This window comes from Primulina huaijiensis, chromosome 15, assembly GCF_012295235.1.
Source record: "Primulina huaijiensis isolate GDHJ02 chromosome 15, ASM1229523v2, whole genome shotgun sequence".
NCBI classification, from domain to species: domain Eukaryota; kingdom Viridiplantae; phylum Streptophyta; class Magnoliopsida; order Lamiales; family Gesneriaceae; genus Primulina; species Primulina huaijiensis.
This window is the reverse complement of record NC_133320.1, coordinates 7,049,238-7,071,569: the sequence shown is the minus strand read 5'-3', so window position 1 is coordinate 7,071,569 and position 22,332 is coordinate 7,049,238. Positions and strand designations below refer to the sequence as shown.

Sequence of the window (22,332 nt, the reverse complement as noted above, 5' to 3'; positions counted from 1 at the left end):
CCCAAGAGTTTCACCCATCAGCGTTTCTTCTAGACCTTGCTGAAAAAGTAGAGCACGCATCTTCAATCCGTAAAATTCTCGATGTTGAATCTTAGAGATTCCATTCTTCCACCCAACTTGGCTCTGATACCAGTTTGCTAAGTTTGGATCAAACTTGTGCCTTTATTTGCACACAATCTAACACTGTGTAAAGTTCCTTGAATCATGATCATCATTTTGTAAAAGAAATGCACAGCTTTTTACACAACAGGTTCCAAATCCATTTTTACGTTGAAACTATGATTGAAAAAGTGTAGCTGCAGTTGAAAATAGTACCTCGAATTTGCTTTTCTAGCCCTATTCACTTAACATCATCTCGGGTGGTGATAAAGACGTTTTCTGCCATTGAATTATAAAATCTGAGATGATAACACAGAACAAATCAACTAAAGTAAAAACTTGTGAGTGATAATCTTACTGATCGTATTTTATGAGATTAATATCTTATTTAGATCATCCATGAAAAAGTGTTACTTTTTATGCTAAAAATATCTCTTATTTAGGTCATCCATGAAAAAAATATTACTTTTTATGCTAAGAGTATTACTTTTATTATGAATATTCGTAGCGTTAACTCATCTCACATATAAAGATTCGTAAAATCATCTCACAAAAACATAATCATGACTAAAAAGAGTACTTAAATTTCTTCAAAGAAAAAAGAGTAGTTATAATTTTATTTATTATTATTATTAGTTCAAGTATTAACATTTCAACTTTATGGTACACGCTTAATATATTTATTATTTGGTGTTACATAACACGGCTCTTCATCCCTCACAATTCTTAATATTTTTAATAAATTTATTTATTAAATATAATTATATTTCCCAAATTTTTTTCGAATTATGCTTTTTATTGTCCACTCTATCTATTTGGCCCTGTCACCACATCAAGGGTCAAGATCATCTGCTGAAGATTGATTGAGATACAACAAAAATATTTTGAAATTTGTACATATTATATATATTAAATTTAATATAATTCATCAGAAATATTACAAGGTTGGTGTTTCTTGGAAAGCCCAATTATCACTCTGATCAACAATAATAAGACGAAAACGCATTCCAATCCCTTTACAAGTTATTAGGATCTTGGCTTTAGCACAATGGTGGAGTGCTTCAATATGTGAAGACTGAACTGTCCGCCCTTCTCGCTGGTGTCGAGCTTCGACTGTCCCGGTGGAGGCAACATCTCGAAATTCTGCACAAGTCGTCCCAAAATGATGCCAAGAATAGGCAAAGCAAGAATAATCCCAGGGCAACTCCTCCTTCCAACCCCGAATGGAAGATAACGAAAATCATTCCCATTTGCTTCAACATTCGACTCCTCCTCCAAAAATCTTTCCGGCCTGAACTCTTCCGGTTTCTTCCAGTTGGAGGGATTGTTAGCTAGCCACCACGCGTTAACCAAAATCTTGCTTTCGGCAGGGATATCATAACCATTAAGCTTTGCATCGTGGAGGTTCATGTGTGGCACTAAAAGAGGAATGGCCATCCGGAGACGTAGAGTTTCTTTGATCACGGCTTGGAGGTACGGGAGCTTGTTGGTATCTGGTTCTGTAATTGGTACACCTGGTCCGAGCACGCTGTCGAGCTCGTCACGGAGTTTTTTCTGGATTTCAGGATGATTGACTAGTTCGGCAATGCCCCATTCTATTGACCAAAGTGTTGTTTCAATTGCTGGCCATGGAAATACATGGGTGCAAAATTTAGCCAAGTTAATCGTGAAATCGGAAAAACAAAATAATGACAAATTCAGACAAAAACTTAAGAACGATTTTAAATACCTTCTGGGTTTATTAAAATATTCCCATTTTTTTTTAAAAAAAAAAAAACCAAGAAAAAACAGGATCAGGTATAGAGGTTTATGACTTTGTGACGTCATGTGCAATAGAGATATTGATCCGAGGATGAAATTAATTCATACCCATCAAAGGAAGCTCGTTTATGTGTACGCAACCAAGAAGGAAAGTAGGTGACGAGCATACATCAAACCAGCAAAACACGCATGACCAATAGTTACTCATACAAGATACGCAACCGCATCGAGTCAATCTAACACGAAACATACACCGTTTTGACAAGATATCACCTATATGTTAGTTTATGTTAACATAAAGATAATACCTTATGATAAAATCAAATAGTCCAAAATTAATCTGGTCACGTGAGGTCCTCACAAATATAGGGAATCCAAATAGCCAAAATAAAAATTGTACTATTAGATGTAGTATGAGGGTACTACCGGAATCCAGTTAGGTTTGTTATGGGCGAATATGATATTAAAAAGAAAAAAAAATCTATTGACATTCATACCCCAGCAACCGACCACCCACCCACCACCCACCAACCAGACAGTTAGTGACACGAATCGTTAACTAGGAAGAGTTGTTAAGTTAAGGTAAATACAATTGCGTTGACAGAGAAATTTACCAGCAACATTGATGTTTTCGACTATGTAGAGGACATTATCCTCGTTGATTTCTCCTTTCTGCTGAGCTTCAAGAATGTGATCGATGGCGCATTTAAGGCCATCATTGTTCGTTGGCTTTGTGGCAGATAGCTTCCTGCAGTCGAGTAAAATTCATGAATTTAATACCTTTCCAGTCGTGTTTTCTGTTACATTTTATTGTGTGTGCAACTTACTTCCTCTCATCAACGAAGTAATCCTTGAACAACTGCAACCTCCTGTCCTTGACTTCCTTGCAAATCCTGAGATACCCTCTCAAGAAAGGCCTCAGAATTGGTATGAAATCGCCGTAATTATACTCAAAGCTCTGCGCCAATCGACTCCTCTCGCCGTTCAATGCTCTAAGCTTCATAAACAGAGGATCATCCTCACTCTCAAACCTCCTATCGAACAGAATCCTGAACATATTGTTGTACATCATCAATTGCAGTCGCCTCCTCAAAACGATCCCGTTAGTCGCTGACTCCGGATTCTTCTTCACGTCTTCGACTACAGCCGCAGCTTCGGCTTCCCAGCCATGGCGGTACTGTTGCACAACCTTGTTTGTGAAAAAGGGTACTGTCATTATCCTCCGCATCTTGCGCCAGTGCTCGCCATAGACGGTGAACACCATGTCCTGCCCTTTTCCAGTGAAAATGTCGAACACGACGTTCCTGTTCATGGAGATTAAACAGGAACATTGATATCAGAATCTAATAGAATCAATATATGACCAGTAAATTCTTGTGCGAACTGTCGTTCTCAAAAAAAAAGTATTCTCCCCTGTAAAAATATAACAAATCTTTGAAAATACTATGAATAAAATATTCGAAAAACAAACAGCTAACACCAAAGAAAAGACCAAACACCTGGTGCGAGACCCAAATTCAACCCCCTGCGTGTGAAGAACCTCCTTCGCCCACTCAGGCGAGGAGACAACCACAAGATTACGCTGCCCCATTCGAAGCATGAATATGTCGCCAAATTTCTTGGCATAATCGGACAGATTTCGGTGGTTCAAGTCATCTCCAACTTGAAGCCAGTTTCCAAATACGGGCACTGGGATGGGGCCTGGAGGAAGCCGGAACTTCTTTCCCCGCAGCTTTGAAACGACTATGGCGACAACAATGACCAAGAAAACACTGATGAGGGATTTCTCAAGGAAGAGAAGATCCATGTTGGAAAGCCCAAAAGCTCAAACAATAGTGGAATTCAGGAGAAAACACACACTCTTTTAGGTGACATGCATGATTAAGTGTAGTTAATTTATACACACACATTGGACGAAGAAGAACAAAGAGTAAGTTAGGTGGAGTGACGTTGGCGAGTTTGACGGCGTCAAAGTTAACGGGCCCCGGGGGTGATTACATCACAACATATTGGTGGGTTGAACGGCGGAAAGTTGTGGTGGTAGGTGTGAAGGTTTGGTGAGCCCAAATTTTATCATATTTTTAATTTCTATTTCATAAATATGAGGTCGGGTTTAAATCCGACTTATTACCAATTTTTGACGTGATTATATAATATCAAAAATATAAATTTCTCAAAATATCAATGGATAGATGAATCAATAATATATTGTTTTATAAATTAAATTTATCTCCCTTTTGATGAAGTGAAATTATTTGTATTTTTTTCAATTTTCACATATATATGAAATTCATCGTCTACACATGTTAGATAATTTTATTTTTGTTTTCGTATATCATGTTTGTCGCAATGTGTATCCAAAAGTTACATTAATCTTTTCAAAGAAACGAAATATGGCTTGAGAAACATATTAGAGTAGGGTTCATGTGATTCGGTCTCACAAATCTTTATCTGTGAGACGGATCAATCCTATCGATATTCACAATAAAAAATAATACTCTTAGCATAAAAAGTAATATTTTTTCATGGATGACTCAAATAAGAGGGACGATGAATTTCATATATATGTGAAAATTGAAAAAAATACAAATAATTTCACTTCATCAAAAGGAAGATAATTTTATTTTTGTTTTCGTATATCATGTTTGTCGCAATGTGTATCCAAAAGTTACATTAATCTTTTCAAAGAAACTAAATATGGCTTAAGAAACATATTAGACTAAGACTCATGTGATTCCGTCTCACAAATCTTTATCTATCAGACGGATCAATCCTATCGATATTCACAATAAAAAATAATACTCTTAGCATAAAAAGTAATATTTTTTCATGGATGACTCAAATAAGATACATGTCTCACAAAATACGACCCGTGAGACCGTCTCACACAAGTTTTTGCCAACATATAATTGAGGGGATGAAAAACCATAATGGTCCTTATATTTTGGGTCTATTCATGATTTAGTTCCAAAATTTACTCATGTACCGATTGAGTCCCTAAATATTTTAAAATTTACCCGAAAAAGTCCTCAATTTGAACCCGCGGATCAACAATTAACCGTTCGCACACGTGAATTTCAAGTATTTTATTCCGCCCTCAAACTAAAACCCTGAAAATCTTATCTTCATTTCATAATTAAATTTTCTCTAATTCCTCCACGGATTGAATGGAGGAATCAACGAGAAATCGAATGATAAAATGAAAATAATAGTTACTAGGATTTTATTTTGGGGTAGAATAAAATACGCGAGATTTACGCGTTAGAACGGCCGAATTAACGTTGAAGATATTTCAAGATAACAAAAAATTTTAGGGTTTAAATTGGTACATGAACAAATTGAGAGGTTGAATCTGAAATGGACCTCAACCATTTAATATATTAGAGTCTTAGTTGTGGTTAGTGACTTTCGCCATATATTTACTATGATAAAATAACAATTATGAAGCTCTCTTATTACCCTACTCTCTGTTGAAATTCTTAAATTGAAGGCATTGAATTTTTAGAAATTCGAATTTAAAATTTTATTTCTCCTGAAATTTTTATCATAATGTATTTAAACTCGTATTTTTTCGAACACATCATATTCTCAATTCGTTAACCTTACGCATGATTTACGTCAGGCAATTTTTTTAGATATACGAAATTACGAAGCCCCTATTTTTAAAATAGTTTTTGTAACCAAACACTGTAAATTTAGAAGAAAGTTGTATTTTTTTTAAAAAAAATAATGTTTTTAATCAATTTTATTCTCTCCAACTCATGTATTTAGATTTGTATGAATTTCATACAAATTAAGAAAATAATTGAAAAAATAACATTTACAAAGAAATTCTTCATTTTACTCTTTTTTTTATGAATGTTTTAGTAATTTAATGAAATAAAGCAGTAATTAAAAAAAAACAAATTAAATAAAGCTAGATTGATAAAAGAGTAGAGAAAATAATATTAAATATGAAAATTGGACTGTATATATAGGATAGACGAAAAAAAAAATCAACCTAAATATATGGGAAGGAAGGACTATAAATAAAGGGCACTTGACCATTTGTACATTGGCTAAAAACTTTTGTGAGACGATCTCACGGGTCGTACTTGTGAGACGGATCTTTTATTTGGTCATCCATGAAAAAGTATTACTTTTTTTGCTAATAGTATTACTTTTTATTGTGAATATAGGTAGGGTTGACCCGTCTCACAAATTAAGATTCGTGAGACGGTCTCACATGAGACCTATTCTGTAAATTAATAAAATTTGATTACCATTTAATTCATTTTTTAGGTAAAAATTATTTTTTTCTAAAAAAATTATTGTAAATAAATTGGTAAATTTTTATAGAATAAAAAAACAATTACAATCATACAAGTTCAAATGTCATGTTGATGTATGTAAATGCAAACGTAAGAAGAAATAGGGTGTCTTGTCTACCTACTACGAGTCGATGGGCACTACTACCTAAACCCAACAACCAATCCTCTAATCATGGATTACTCAAATATGTGGGATTACTCAAATTTTGCATTAAATGATATTAATTATCTTGTCAAATAAAATAAAAATAGCCTCCCACCTATACGTGGTAAAATCTCTATATATTAATCTTTTATAGATTAATAATTTTTTTAAAATAAATTTTTTTTTTAGGTCTCGACTTGTATCAATTTGGTTAATTCATAATTTCGATAAATTAATAAAATATTTTTCTAGAAGAATCTTTTATAAATTTATAGTGACGACGACGGTATCATAAATTAGTAATTTTATAAAATTATAGATATTATATTGTGAAATTTATTTGATTTGACAATATAGTCAATGCTATTTAGTCATTAAAAACAATGAACAATACTTACTTATTTTTATAAAAATATGTATGTATACAATAATTTTTTTTTATATAATAACTCAAGAAATATGATACTGATAGTAGTGAAACGTAATTTTTTTTATGTAATTAAATTTATATTTCTCAAATTAAAAAAATTAATCTTTGGAATAATTAATTAATTTATCGATTAATTGTTATATTTTTAAATTATCAAAATTTCATGGTCTCAATATTATTAAGTTGTATAGGTTTATTGTGCTTTGATTTTATTCTAGAAGTAATAATTTTAGAATATTTTTAATTATTCTATTTCATCGAATATCCATTTATATATTTATTAATATATTTAAACCGATTTGAATTTCAACTAAGTTAAATAATTTATTCAATTCACAGTAAATTAAATAGAATATTTTGAATTTCAACTAAGTTAAATAATTTATTCAATTCACAGTAAATTAAATAGAATATTTTGAATTTCAACTAAGTTAAATAATTTATTCAATTCACAGTAAATTAAATAGAATATTTTGAATTTCAACTAAGTTAAATAATTTATTCAATTCACAGTAAATTAAATAGAATATTTTGAATTTCAACTAAGTTAAATAATTTATTCAATTCACAGTAAATTAAATAGAATATATAAATAAATTATTAGATTTATAGAAAAAATTAAAAATGATGGATAAAAAAATTAAAACGAGATTTTAATCATTTAATACAATGAATTATTAACTGAAAAAAGTGTTTACATGTTTCAAGTCATACCCTTCTAGATAAGTCATTAATAAATAAAGCAAAAACTTGTATGAGACGGTCTCACGGGTCGTATTTGTGAGACGGATCTCTTATTTGGGTCATCCATGAAAAAGTATTACTTTTTATGCTAAGAGTATTACTTTTTATTGTGAATATGGGTAGGGTTGACCCGTCTCACAGATTAAGATCCGTGAGACGGTCTCACATGAGACCCACTCAATAAATAAACATAATTCAATATGTAGCTCCAATATAAGAAGTTATCCTACAGCCCTAGATGACTCCAAATTGTTGGGACATCGATTTCTCGTACCCCAGACACAATAGAAGTTTAAAAATTTTGTTCTTGAACGTCGTGTATTTAAAAACATTCATAGGGTGTTTATAATTATACATTTGCGTTCTCAAAATTTGGACTCCAAACTATTCCAATTTTTTTACGGAGATAGTCCTTCTTGTAAATCCATACGAACGGCTCTTCAACTTTGATCGCCTAATTAGGTCTACGATCGAAATCAGTTTTCCTCGTTTGGTTTGCACTAGAAAATCCAAACTATTTGTGCGTTGAGACTGTAGTCTCCGAATTTCTAAAATCCGGAGATGGTGCAACGACGGCGTCGCGGCAGTGGAAGGAAGCATGATGGCCGAAAATTTTCCCTTTAATTTCCAAGAGATGGCCGAGAGTTTGCTTTCAAAAAGTGGGAAGATTTTGTTAATTTTTGCTTATTTATTCTTAATCAATAATTAACCAAATACTTATTGATTCTTAATTAATAATTAAAGAAATCTAATTTACTTTTTGACCAAAATTCTCTTCCCATCTTTCAAGAGTGGCCGTGGGTATTGTTTTCAATTGGGGAAGGAATTTTGTGCAAAAATCAGGGTTATGTATTATGAGTCCTAGTGATGTATATATAGAATGAAACTCCTAATCCAATCAGTAGTTCTTCTTTCACAAGGATTCTAATAGTTTCATTATATTTAAACTCTAATATAATTAATATATAATGTATTTATTAACATTTAATAATACATGATATAATAATATCATATATATATATATATATTTTATATCACCATATAAAATATATAAATGTATATGTATATTAAATTAAATAATTATTATTTAATTTATAAACTAACTCCTTAGTTAATTTAATTCTAGGCTCCTCTAGAATATTCATGGGAATTTGTGCATGTTAGTAGTCACCACTACTAGCACAATTATTTAAATAGTAAATTCTCAATTCACTAAATAAATAATTTCGAACTCATTATTAACTCCGATCGACGATCCGAGAGCGCCGATGTGTCAATGATACAAATCTTGTTCATATAATGAAAATCGAAAATTTTGAAGATCAAAATTTTCATTTACCATATTAGGCAGCTGCCAGTTTTAGTGAACTCATTCACAAAACATGCAGTTCCACTCTCATTCTTTATTTAGCAATCATGTCAACTTCCATTTCTTCAATTCTATGGAATCAGCTCATAAACTCCTTTATAAGTTTCTTGTTTGATCTCCATCAAACTATAGTCGCCAAATTCCAACTCCTTGAAATTTGACTATCTCAACGGGAACACATAATCCGATACTTGTGTGATTCTCAATGGTTCAGGGATACAGCTAACTGTGGGTTCACATCTTCATGTGATTCAGAATAACATTTATATTCGGCTTTACCCTAGTTAACCCCATTCTTTTCATCAACTCTTTGATCAAGAATGTCAGAACATATTTCTGATCGCACACATCGGATCATGGTAAGAGCGTCTAGTAGCATCGCCACATGATCACCTAGGTATCACTGATAGTGCCTATAAGAATCTTAAGTCATGGTTAGCGTACAGTACGGTCCCTTCAACACATATATCTCGATCGAATCTGCAACCATTGGTATATCGAGAGTTGCATATGAATTCGATAACGATGCGATTTAACTTTGAGTACTAATAGTGGCATGGTATGTGCAACTAGGAAAACACCTTTCCCTAAAGTACATTTCTTTCTCTGGCCAGAGACTCCTTACACTATTAACTCATCAGATCACATAGGATATCTTCATCGGTAGGCGAACGGTGAATCCCTGACTACAATGCATTTGCTCTTACGTATTTCGAAGCTACACTCAACCTCGCCACCTGATGACCCTCGATGGAGTCGGTAAAAGGATCAAAGTGCATGGTAGTACGTATAGCCCATACATTGTCCAGGGTCAAAAGACTAATGGTGTACAACCATAACTTCGGACTATTCCACTCGATAAGTGGGAACCACTTGGATAGTCCGAGGGAGGGTTGTTCAGTGCATCATCATATGATCACCCATCTGTGTGAATGGACATCTCCATGCTCTTGCCAATGAAACATGACTTTTACATCACAAATGCTAGTCTCAAGCTTGAGCGACCTTTATCCTTGTTTTAGGCGGCTGATTCGACTAGGAACCTGTTTAGAATATACGGTACACTTCTTAATGAGTTTCATGATCTTACGTTGCGACGCAGACCTCATGGTACCTATTGTATATTCAGGGACTTTATCTATGCAACTTGCATGGGTATACAGATAAAGTATAATGCCATAATCGAATAAAATCGTAAAATATTATTAAAATAAAGATTGTTTTATATTAGAGTCAATAAAAGCCCTAGCCACAAGTTGGCTTGACGGACACCTACTCTAACACAAATATCCTAGCATACTTGCTAAATTTTAAGTGAGTTTGTTTCCCAATCACACGATGCTCACAAAATCTAGCTTACTTATCAGATCATCAATCAAGACTCTTTGTTCACATAGTTTGATCAAAACCTTTCACTTATCATAAAAACTATTATGAGATCGTCTCACGGGTCAATTTAGTGAGATAAATCTCTTACTCGATTTGATCAATGAAAAACTATTATTTTTTATGTCAAAAATATTATTTTCACTCCAAGTATAGACCGGATCAACATGTTTCACGGATATAGATCTCGGATAACTGCTCTTCACTTGTGTGGTCTATCATCATGTGCCATAATTTCGTTCTATCTTCTATAGTTGTAACAGAAAGAGCAGCAAAGTTAGAACTTGTTATTTTGGAATGTGTATAAATCATTTTGCCCTAAAACTTTCATCACCACCATTATATTGCACCCATTGTGACCGTAAGAACTTCAGCCTTCGGCTAAGAAAGGATGAAGCAGATTGATTCCAAAATACATTTGATGCGATCTGGGAGAATTGGGTGATGAGGGTCACAGCAATCCACGAGATGCGATATGAGTTGTGCTTAAGAAACATGAGCAAGGAATGTGGCTTCAAACTTAACATGCAAACAAGGAGATGAACTCGTGAATGAGTGCCGGAGGTTGTTTATTACATAAAAAGTTAAATTATATTAAAATAAAGATTGTTTATTACACTTGAATCAGTAAATTCTATAGCCAACTGTTGACTCGCAGGACATTTACTCTAACAATGTATCTACATAAAATTTATTAAATAAAATAATAATAATAATAATAATAATAATAATAATTCTTGATTTCATTTCTTCTTGATATTAAAATTTCATAAATAAAGTTTGGCTTCCCCTCTCAAAAACTACACAAAATAAAACCACAGAGAATATCTTTGGTGCACATGGTTGTGCTGTTTATTCTTTCAAGATCAGAAATGGCACAACCAACTATACAAGTAAGACCAAACCTCATCTATTGCAAACCAACTACGGATGTATAGATGAAACCTCAACTCAGCAGTGGATCAGAACAAAACGATACTCGAAGTAGAAAAGATAATGCAGCATCACGATACTGTTCCCGGGAGTCGTTTGTGCCCAACAACAGCCATTCGAAGTTCATGATACCCACTCCGGTAATGCTCGAGGGTGAAACAAAGCTGCCGTATCGCCTCTCGTTTCCTCTCAGCACCTTCAAGAATTATTCCTTTTTGTCTCTCAACCTCGGTTTCGAGTTCCTCGACTTTCAAGCTTATCTCCTTCACCGTGTTACGTGCCTCCTCAGCTCCAGATATCAATTCAATATGCTCCATTTGAAGTTTATTCAACTCATTCTTGATTTGGTCGACATAATCTTCTTTTGAATGAATCTCTTCTGCCAGTGCTGCAACCTTGGAATTCAAATCATCTTTTTCAGCCATCAGCGTGTTGTTTTCAAGCTTAAGTATTTCAAGAATTCTGTTTAGTTCTTCCAGTTGTTCGTCTTTCTTTGTAATGTCGGCTCTCCACTGGCGAATTTGAGCTTCAAATATAACTTGCAACTCGTCCTTTTCCAACTTGACTCGTCTCATGTCTTCTTCCAAGAACTGGCAACGTAAATCCATTTCTTTTAGATTATCCTCCAAACAAGTTCTCTCCTTCAAAATTCTAGTTATTTGTGCTTGAAGTTGATCGTTTTCTTCAGATAAGCTCTTATTGGCATTGGATATAGCTTCTTTCAGTCCCCGTATTTCTTGATCACGATCAGAAAGATTGTTTTTGTACCTCGCTATTCGATCTAGTATCTTTGAGACCTCCCTTTTCTCTTTCTCGAGTTTGGTTTTCCAGCCAGAAACATCTTTAGATGCTGTTTTGAGCTGATCTTGCAAATTCTGAATTGAGCCATCCTTGTTGATTAGTTCTTGCCTCAAGTTTGAAACTTCCTCCTCTGCCAAATGAAGCTTCTCTTCTGTGATTCTAAGGCCTTCCTCGAGCGTTTGAATCTTGTTGTCTTGATCCAAAACCTCGTTCTTTTGTCTATCGATACTTTCTTGGATTTCTGTAACGGAATCCAAGACACTTGGATTTTTCCGCTTCATATCATCCTCGGAAAGAAAATTATTTGAATCGCTCATACATTCGTACTTTTGAAGCTCAAGTTTCAAGTGGGTAATTTCTTCTCCTGATCTGCGAATCTTTTCATTTGCTACCTTCAGATCTTCATATGATGTTACCAGTTCAGCAGAAAAATCTGAATTTTCATCGCGTTCCTCCCGTTGCATCTGAGACTTCTGTTTTATCTCACGAAGCTCGACCTCGAGCTCGACAATCTTCCTCCGCAGTCCCTGTTCATCATCATTACTCTGTGTGCTCGAGTAGTTGTTCACAGAAGAATCTTCCGATTCCGACTCTGAGTCCAAAGTAGACGACTCGTCTCCTTCTTTACTATACAAGTCCGAGCCACTTCCACCACTTCCAAGAAAAAAGTCGAATCCAGCAGCACGCAGACCAGATTTACGACGACTTAACCTTGGTTCGGATCCTGCCTCAGATATTCCAGAGCCCTGCGATTGAAGATCTAACGGAATGTTTTTTCGGAGTTCACCAGTCACATTATCATACCGCTCCGCCAACGAACGATACATTCTATATAACTCCTCAACTAAAATGATTAACTCTGGTCTTTTCTGATAATACATTTCGGCCTTTTTGGCAAACGAATCCCCTTCCTCTTCTATGAGTTTCAGCATCCGTTTCACGTGTTGATCCATTTCTGAAATAAACAACCTTTTTATCAAATTATTTACAAAATCCACCAAGAGAACTATGTTAAAAAATAAATATATTATCATTAACAAAGAAACATAAATAAGGTTGTCCAAGTAAATTACTAACATTATTTTCCCTAGTAGAGAGCTAAATATAAGTGATGACAAATTTTTAAATATATTATAGATGACGTGATCGAACTCGAGACCTAATGACACAAAATTAATGTACCACTGTTAACAAACTGGTTGATCACATACATAAGTGCATCTCCTTGCAGTGTGATATAACTTTATCCGATATTTTTATGTCGAGAACGTAGAGCAATGAGTCTTGAAATATTTTTACCTTCAAGGTTTTCCTGCAGCCATTTCGAGTTCTTGGGACTGACATGGCTATCCCACCACCAGGAGTACGACTTTTTTGATTCCATCCTCTTTATTTTACTCGATTTCATCTGGAATCAGGTGCCAAAGATCACATCAAAAGTACAAACAAAAGAAGATAACATGCAGAACATTGACTTCAAGATGATTGCAGCAAATATTTCTCGATCGAACAGATTAGCAGAACAAGATTTTTGGCCAAGTAAATACTATTATATAAATGTGAGTAAAAACCCAAAAAAAAAAAGCGAAAAGAAAATTAATACACTTGAGTCATAAAAAGAAATACCAATTAATTAATCATTAGAAGTTATTCTTATGTCGCCATATCAGCTCCACACTAAATTGTGAAGTGACAACGAAGTTTGGGAGGCTCGCCAATCTAGAAGGTTGATCTTTATTTACACTATCCTCTCTAGTCTCTCGCTTATGAAGTTTTTGGATCTGGCCTGTCCTCTCATGTTTATAGTCTTACAATGATTCTCACATTGAGAATCAATGCAGTGGAATGAATGACTTGAGAAATCGCTACCATCGGGTCAAATACCGATAAATTGCTCCATGTCTGCATTATAAACTTGATTGAGGTGCATGAGTTGCATAAGGTAACTCGGCTCCGTGTGAAATTGTGGAGTAACTATTTAATCTAGGAGGCTTGACAACTTACAAAACTAGCTGATTGGGTTTGAGTCATGCTCTTGGATTTACAGCCTTGAACATTTCCATAACAATGGTAACGATTTTTCTTGAAGGTATTAATCAGCACAAGCACTCCACAAGTTGACAAAAAAATATTCAACACATCTAAGGTTTATTTGGATTCCATTCATATGGTTCTCAATGACAACATTGAAGCAAAAGGATAAAAATAACATGGAAACCATCTTCACACCAGCAGAACCGCGACTGAATTTAGTGCCAGCCAACTGGCCAAGAAATTCCATAAAATATTAATATGTGGCAAGAAAATGATGAGGCCCGGACACAGTTAAGATTCTTCAAACCAAAAATATGCTAGAAATAACTTTCCAAAAATAATAAACTAAATTTATGATAAGTGGTGATTCATGAATTTACCAAATTAGAACTAGTCGGGATAATCAATATTACTATACTCGTTATATTTGTAACTTCTGTTATTACTATAGTAATAACAGAATCAAACAAGTTTAGTCTATTCCTCACATTTTAATGAAAGCTGACATTATTTGTTAACGATCCAAATACTATAATTTCGTCATATCTTACGTTGAGAAAACACTTCGGCTGTAGCATAGAAAAATCATATCAAAGAGGAGATGCCATAGATGTTTTCATCTTTCAGAATATACCAAACAAACACGTGAAATATTAGAATTATGAATTTGTCCTATAACATGTTTTTCCTTCCCTTTCACATTCTTATATTCAGCTACTTAAATATATATGGTACCATTGGCACTTAATTTTCATTGTTGAGCAAGAAAATTTTTGATTGTAACACATCGTTACGAACGTAAACTTCCATTAAAATGTGAGAAACTCAAAATGCAAAAAATTGTTGATTGTAACACATCAGTACGAAATGTAACACAAAACGAAGCCGAGAATTTCATCATGTGATTAAATTAACCTATGCATTAGGCAGGCCATTTAGTAGCCCTCCCACAAGCGAGCAGGTCATTCAACAGCCTACCACCCCCGGTATATTTCAAGACTACCAAACACCTCATTTTAAAAATCAAAATCAAAATCAAAATTCGACCTTCCGCCATTTCTATCGACGGATTAGAATATTTTAAGTACTTCTCGTCTCCTTACTTTATTTTATTGACATAAATCTAAATGCATTATGTATAATTAAAAACCTTTTCAACACACTTAAAAATATTTTTAATTTAAACAAATAACACAACAATTAACATTTAAAAAGATTAAATAATACAGCACATCCAGGCAAACATATATATTTAAAATTTTTAAAAAAATATATATCCTTCGAAAACTTAACCAAAAACATAACATATTGTCTAAGTTATTACTTCTCAAAATATATTTTCAGAAAAAAAATTAAAAATCACTCCAATACTTTAAATAAATCATAAAACCGTACGTGCTAACTACCTCATCCCTAAAGCGCGTCGACAGAGAAAATAAAATATATAAATCAATATATAGATTATAGTCACATAATAAACAGATTTAAAATAAAGCTTCAAGATTAGCACTTCTTGTAGTTCTAACTACAGACTTCCAGCTACATCTAAGCATCGGGATCGATGTTTTTTTTTTTAATTAATAATTAATAAAATAATTTTTTTATAATATATAAGATAGATTGATCGGATCTATATTTTTTTTTTAAAAAAATTGATATTTTGGACATAAACATAATAAAAACGAATCGGATTAGAATTTTTTCCGTAAAATTGACCACTAAGACGATTTTGGTATTTCCTAAAACAATGAGTTAAAACTAATTCTAATTAGAAAGCAGAAAATGCCAGAATAACTACAGTACAAGAACACAAATTCCGAATAAACCTTTTTTTATTATTATTATTTTAGCCCTGAAAAAAGTTGCTCCAAGAAATCAATGAAAATTGCAAAAATCATATGGCCCATATAGCTCATAAAGGAAGGAAAATAAAGTACCATAAAATTTAATTCAAAAAATATATAAAATTTATTCTGAAAGGAAAAAAAATTTTAAATTTCAAGAAAAAAAATTTAATTTTAAGAAAAGATGTGGGCTTGGGGACTGCTACTATCTTCATCTTCAAGATTTTCAAATTTCACACACTGAAAGAGACCTCTCCACCGCCCATTCATACATACCTCAGATCAAGATTGAGAGATGCCAACGTACATAACAATTTCAACAATATCACAAAGTTATGTTAGAAATTCAAACCCACAAAATTATGTTTTTAAAATCTCAGATTTCGAACGAAGGGGAAGGAGGAAAGTAGATTATTGATCAGCAAAAGCTCTCACCTTTAATGGAGTTTTGTGTTTCTTCCAAAGATGAAATCTCCTGCTCGAGGATTGAAAACCTTCTGAAACTACAAGGTTGAAAAACGAAAGAACAAATCGAAGAATCCGAATCTGCAGCAAGAAAGACAAAAAGGAAATATAAAGAAAAGATTGAATAGTTGTTTTTTAGTTTTATGCATTCATATGGATTTGGTCATAGAGAGCTGACGGTGGGAAAAGACTGGAATGTCAAATTTTGTGAACATGGTGGCATTTGGAGTTGAGACGAGGTGGGAAGTATATTGTCGTTTAGTCAAACTTTTCTTGTCTTATAATTAATGGATTTTACTTTTTTATTGAAAGATTTCTTAAATTTTGTTTTATAATATTTATGTTATTTTCCCACCAAATAAATCAGCTTACTTCTTGTAATTATTCGTAGTATATGATTTTTATTGATTTTAGTGTTTATGGTATTTTTAATATTTTTTATGATATTGAATTTGTCCTCGTTATTTTACGATACACAACGAGTAAACCTTCATGCTAACCTGCAAATTATGATAGTCAGGCTCGAAAAAGTATTGACAGAGAAAATCGAATTCATAACCATTAGTCAAACAGATTTTATTTTATTTATCCGGACACAGTCTTTGAGTATTTTTTAATGATTTTGTTTCTATGATTGATGATCAAGGTTTGATAAATTTGTGGTTACAAGCTACAACCGATTTGAATTTTGAAAACTAAAATTTGAAAATTATAATTTGCAACTATAAAGGGAGCCATTGATTTCAGAGTTACAATGAGTCTTAAATATGAGTTATGATACTTTAATGCGTATATTTATTAAAATTATTTGGTTAGGATATATTTTTTTAGTTATAAACAACTAATGAATAGTAAAGCAATTATATATACAGTTTATTTACAAAAATAAATTCATTTACATCATCGAATCGTTTGCTTAAATATACAAATAAGCTGTTCGATTTTGGGACCGACTATAATATTTGTACTATAATAAACAAAAATTAATCCTAATATCCTCTATCGTATCTATCTTGATATTTAAAATATTGATTAGCATCTGCATTCGTTACCGTTATAACACTCATCACCTTATCACAAATAACAGGGTTCACATGCCACATACACATTATATTAACACATATATTATACCACATTCATTTTAACATTAATACTCATTATTTGTAGGTCCCATTGTCCACTCATTTATTTTATTAAAATAAATTAAGTAACATACATATATATACATATATATAAATATTAATATATTTAATTAATGGTCTCTTTTTTTTTAAAAAAAAAAAGAAGTTTGAACACCCACATTAAGTGGCACAAGTTGTGAGAACCGAAAATCTTGCAATAATTAATATTTGGAAGGAAATTTTATTAGCATAAGATTCTTTTATTTGAAATCCTTGTATTGGCGATTTTATTATTAAAAATCTTAATTATAAAGTCAACAATATTCATATTAAGGCATGCAATTTCGAAAATTTGGAAGGGAGTCTTGCAAGATTTGAGTATCATGCAAATTAAAAGGATTAAGGCATGATTATTTGCTAGGAATTTTCGAAAATCCAATCATATTACATGCCAAGATTTTGTGAGGGTTAGATGCTTGATTAATTGGAAGGAAAGCATCAAAACTTTGCACCAAAACCGTTGGATCTAGCCACCATATTTTCAAGCCAAATCAAGGGTCATGAGATCAAGAAATCTCACAAATTAGGGAACCATATCTTCGAAATTAAGCAACGGGATTGGAGCCAAATTTTGAGAGATTTGGAGCATATTTTGGTAGGATTTTAGTGTCAAATTTAGATCCATCTCTCTCACCTATAACTACCACACCATCTCTACTCATTCTCCACCCCCAAATTTCGAAATCCTAGAGCTGATAAATTTCGAAATTCCAGCACCTTGTCCTAGCCGAAGTTCTACTCAAAATCCGTCCTAGAAAGCCAAGCCGAAGTGCCGCCGAGTGAAGAGTAAGGAACGATCCACTTCGAGAAGCCAAGCACCTACGTTTTTACCATCAATAAACGCTGTAAGTGGGCTTGTTTTAAAAATTTTAATTTCGGTTTTATGCATATGAAATTTCGGTTTGGTTCTAAAAATTCGGTCGAGCTCCGTCTCCCGTCTATACGTTTTTTTTTATGAAATTTTGGTACGTTTTTGTGTTGACACTGTGAGGATTCCCTGAAAATGGGTGGAATTCCAACATATGGCCCTTCACGGTGGGATAGAACCGTTTTATGGCCTCTCTCCCCTTAGAGGATTAAAACTTAGGGACTGACGTCAGTAAACCGTTAAAGGTGGAAAATCGCAGTGTTATTATGTTATGATATGATGTTATGATTATGAAAAACATGCTGTATTTATATGTAAATTTCGAAAATGATGGAAAATTTTATGTTGTGTTCAAAACACCCCCATTTACTGAGTATTTCTCAAAATACTCATCCCCTTTGCTCTCCCCTCCCAGATAAGTCCGAAGAACAGGTTGAGGATGAAGAGTCTGAACAATTTTGGGGCTGGTGATTCGCAAGATTAGTAATAGATTTTATTTCGAATTTTACGATTTAATGAATTGTAAGACGCTTCCGCATTAATTACTATTTCGTTTGGATTTCGTTAATGTAAAGACAGTTATTGTTACGTTTATATTATGAATTATAAACTGGTTTGGTGTATACTGTGCTACAAAGGCTTGTTGTTATCGGTCGTGTGATTGTTAAACAACGCCGGTGTCAATCCCGAGTTTCGGGGCGTGACATTTTAGTGGTATCAGAGCTGCCAGGTTCATAATCCGGTTGGGGACGAAAAATTTTCGGAAATATTTTCGGTGAGATTTAAAGAATCGGCCAACGCTATCCCCTCCGAAACGGCTCAACGAGCATTTTTCGTTGTGAGGTAGGGGCTGAAATCGCAAAATTCCTTTGTTTAGGCCTCTGAAACGTCGTTTTTGCCGTTTTATGAAATATTCGTAGACCCTATAACTTTGCGTAGAAAATTCCGAATTCGATTCCGTCGATTGTTCTGGAATCCTCTTGACATATGCTTCAAACCAATGTGTCTATCTCAAAACTTTTCATTTTTGGAAAAAAAATAGAATATTTATATATTTTCGAAAATTACATGTATATTGCATATTATCCCTCGTTCTATATTGTCTCTTTCTGATTCTGAGCATTTCCCTTTTTGATTTCAGGAAATGGCTCCGTCTACTCCCATGCGACCCCGCACCCGTGCCCAAGCTGCCATTCGTATGAAGGAGCTTGCCCTTCACTTTCAGTCCCGTCAGATTCAGCGACTTAGAGCCCAACTGAGTGAGAGGAAGAGGGAGATTGAGACCTTAGCCGCTGAGAAAGAGGAGATTCATGTCCGCCTTACCCAGTCGATCTATTAGGGTGAGCTAGTTAGGACCGATAACATGGACCTCGGAGATGTCATAGAACAGTGCAAGTATCAACATAGAAAGTTACGAGAGGATGTGGAGCGTTATCGCAAGGAGTTGGAGGAAGAGAAACAGCAGAATGCCAAAGGTAAGAGGAGACTAGAAAATTCAGGTGATGCCATGAACAGCCTTGCCTATGTGAACCAACGTCTGGTCCAACAAGTTGAAGCTCTAAAGGACCAAATCAAGCATAAGAAACAGTACCATTTGCAGTATCAGCAGCATTGGAATGACGAGATGGACGTGGCTGATGCGGAGAGACAGGAACTTAAGGCACAGGTGGCCCAACTAAGGGAAGAGAATGCCCAGCTCACCCATATGGTGGAGATACTGCAAGAGGAAGAGCCAGAGGAGGAACCGAAAGAGGAAGGGCCGATAGAGATAGATGAGCCTATAGCTGCCGTAGGAGATGGAGAGATAGAGGATTGGAGTACCTTGATGACCTTTCCTTAGTACTAAGAGTTTATATTTCTATACGATTTGTTTCCATTCAGTACTATTTGTTGCATTCAGTTGTTCCGTATTCAAAAATTAATAAAAGTTATGTTTATTTATTAACTTCAGTTGTTCTAGCATAATTTATTTATTCAATCATGTCGCTATGCGCAACAAATTCTTAGAAACGTTTAATTGTAGGAAATGGCCGGTAGACCTCCAAGGCAAAATCGTAACCCCCGTTATGCAAACAACAACAATGTCATCGAAGAGGACAATGGACCGCCACCTGGGTTCAGTCTTAACCAGGCCGACCTGATGGCCATAGCCACGATCCTGTCAACGACACTTCAAGGATTAGTGAATCCGAACGCCAATCAACCACCACCACCTCCACCACAGCACGGAGTCAAGTTCCATTATGCCTCACTGCGCAAGAACAGGTGTCCAACTTTCAGTGGCGCTGCCGACCCTGAAGTTAGCCAGAGTTGGCTGAAAAGTGTGGAGACTCAACTGCGACTGTTGGAAGTCCCAGAGGCACTGAAAGTGGACGTAGTTGTACCTTTCCTGGAGGATAAAGCAGGCAAGTGGTGGAAAGCAATCTCACCAGCCATGACAGCTGCAGGACCAATCACTTGGCAGCATTTTAGAGAAGCTTTTCTAAAACAGTATTATCCAGCCGAGGTCAGACTGCAGAAACTGAGTGAGTTTGAAAATTTTAGTCAAGCTCCAGACATGTCAGTTGTGGAATACACCTCCCAGTTCAATGCCCTAGGATCTTATGCTCTAACAATCATGGCAGATAAAGTTTTGAAATTGCACTGCTTTAAGAAGGGTTTGAACAGCAGGATTCAATCAGCCCTAGTAGTCTACCAACCAACGAACTTTTCAGACTTGATGGGCGCGGCTATCCGAGCTGAAACTGATATACAGCGCAGAGAGAAGGAATTTAAAAACAAAAGGCCTATGAACAGTCAGCCCTCGCATGACAGCCAGACTTTCAAGAAGCCTAACCAGTCCAGTGGACCATCTAAAGGGCCTTCGCCTGCCACTAACTACCAAGCTATTAAGCCTTGCCCAACTTGCCACTTACGACACCTGGGAGAATGTCGTAGGGCCAGCGGTGTATGCTTTGGATGTGGGAAATCGAGGCACAGAATTGCAGAGTGTCCTACCGCCGCCAACCGACCAGCAGGGACGAACAGAGGAACTGAGCCAAATGCAGGAACAGGCCCTAGTAAACCAAAGGAGGACAAACCTAATGCCAGGGTCTTTGCTATGACTCAGGAAGAGGTCGACGACGCAACTGAAGTCATGTCAGGTACCATTCTAATTCAATCAGTACCTGCTTATGTGTTATTTGACTTTGGTACCACGCACTCTTTTATGTCTAAGAGGTTTGCTAAGAAGTTAGGACGTAAGCCCGATAAGCTAATTGAACCTTTTCGAATAGCCACACCTACCAGTAGGGCCATTGAAACTGACGAAATCTACAGAGATTGTATAATCAGTATCGATGAGCAGACTTTTAGTGCCGACCTGATACAGTTGATCATGGTCGATTTTGTTATCATCTTAGGGATGGATTGGTTAACAAGAAACAGTGCGATAGTAGATTGTAAGGGAAAGAGAGTCAAACTCCGGACCCCAGATCAGGAGGAAGTCGTCTTTCATGGTAAATCCAAGGAGCGGAAGTCACTGATTTCTGCCTCTCAAGCTTGGAGAGCCTTAAAATCCGGAGAAGATATCTACCTAGCAATGGTCAGCGAAATAAAATAGGAAGTCGAGCAGAAACTGGAAGACATCCCGACAGTGAGAGAGTTCCTAGATGTTTTTCCAGAAGAACTCTCTGGGACGGTCCCGGACCGTGAAATTGAGTTCGAAATCAACTTGGTCCCTGGTGCTGCACCAATCTCTAAAGCACCTTACAGAATGGCACCAGCCGAACTCAAGGAGCTGAAAGAACAACTCCAAGAATTGCTAGATAAAAGGAAAATTTGACCGAGTGTGTCCCCGTGGGGAGCTCCAGTACTCTTCGTTAAGAAGAAAGATGTGAGTATGAGATTGTGCATCGACTACATAGAACTGAACAAGTTCACAATCAAGAACAGATACCCTCTACCTCGGATAGACGATCTGT

At 34.9% G+C, this 22,332-nt stretch overlaps 3 protein-coding genes across 3 annotated transcripts; 1 reads left to right on the top strand and 2 right to left on the bottom strand.

Annotated features, from left to right (window-relative positions):
* Nucleotides 1-979: 979 nt before the first annotated feature.
* On the bottom strand, nucleotides 980-3,744 carry LOC140959554 (trans-cinnamate 4-monooxygenase). Its single transcript, XM_073417457.1, has 4 exons — nucleotides 3,360-3,744; nucleotides 2,688-3,164; nucleotides 2,475-2,608; nucleotides 980-1,721 (listed from the first exon to the last, which is right to left on the bottom strand). The coding sequence occupies exons 1-4, from the start codon at nucleotides 3,665-3,667 to the stop codon at nucleotides 1,126-1,128; spliced, it is 1,515 nt and encodes a 504-aa protein (XP_073273558.1). The 5' UTR covers nucleotides 3,668-3,744; the 3' UTR covers nucleotides 980-1,125.
* Nucleotides 3,745-10,948: 7,204 nt separating this feature from the next.
* LOC140959663 (protein NETWORKED 4A-like) lies at nucleotides 10,949-16,555 on the bottom strand. Its single transcript, XM_073417610.1, has 3 exons — nucleotides 16,292-16,555; nucleotides 13,278-13,386; nucleotides 10,949-12,933 (listed from the first exon to the last, which is right to left on the bottom strand). Exons 2-3 carry the CDS (start codon nucleotides 13,384-13,386, stop codon nucleotides 11,249-11,251), a joined length of 1,794 nt encoding a protein of 597 aa, XP_073273711.1. The 5' UTR covers nucleotides 16,292-16,555; the 3' UTR covers nucleotides 10,949-11,248.
* Nucleotides 16,556-20,396: 3,841 nt separating this feature from the next.
* LOC140959269 (uncharacterized) lies at nucleotides 20,397-21,971 on the top strand. Its single transcript, XM_073417143.1, has one exon. It carries the CDS (start codon nucleotides 20,397-20,399, stop codon nucleotides 21,969-21,971), a length of 1,575 nt encoding a protein of 524 aa, XP_073273244.1.
* The last annotated feature ends 361 nt before the right edge of the window (nucleotides 21,972-22,332 follow it).

Excerpts from the sequence above, each read along its gene's own strand:
- LOC140959554 (XM_073417457.1), bottom strand. The coding sequence starts at position 3,667 with ATGGATCTTCTCTTCCTTGAGAAATCCCTCATCAGTGTTTTCTTGGTC. Across the intron at positions 3,165-3,359 it reads GAATTTGGGTCTCGCACCAG|GAACGTCGTGTTCGACATTT; the intron begins GTGTTTGGTCTT and ends CTCCATGAACAG. Across the intron at positions 2,609-2,687 it reads TACTTCGTTGATGAGAGGAA|GAAGCTATCTGCCACAAAGC; the intron begins GTAAGTTGCACA and ends ACTCGACTGCAG.
- LOC140959663 (XM_073417610.1), bottom strand. The coding sequence starts at position 13,386 with ATGAAATCGAGTAAAATAAAGAGGATGGAATCAAAAAAGTCGTACTCC. Across the intron at positions 12,934-13,277 it reads GCTGCAGGAAAACCTTGAAG|AAATGGATCAACACGTGAAA; the intron begins GTAAAAATATTT and ends TGTTTATTTCAG.
- LOC140959269 (XM_073417143.1), top strand. The coding sequence starts at position 20,397 with ATGGCCGGTAGACCTCCAAGGCAAAATCGTAACCCCCGTTATGCAAAC.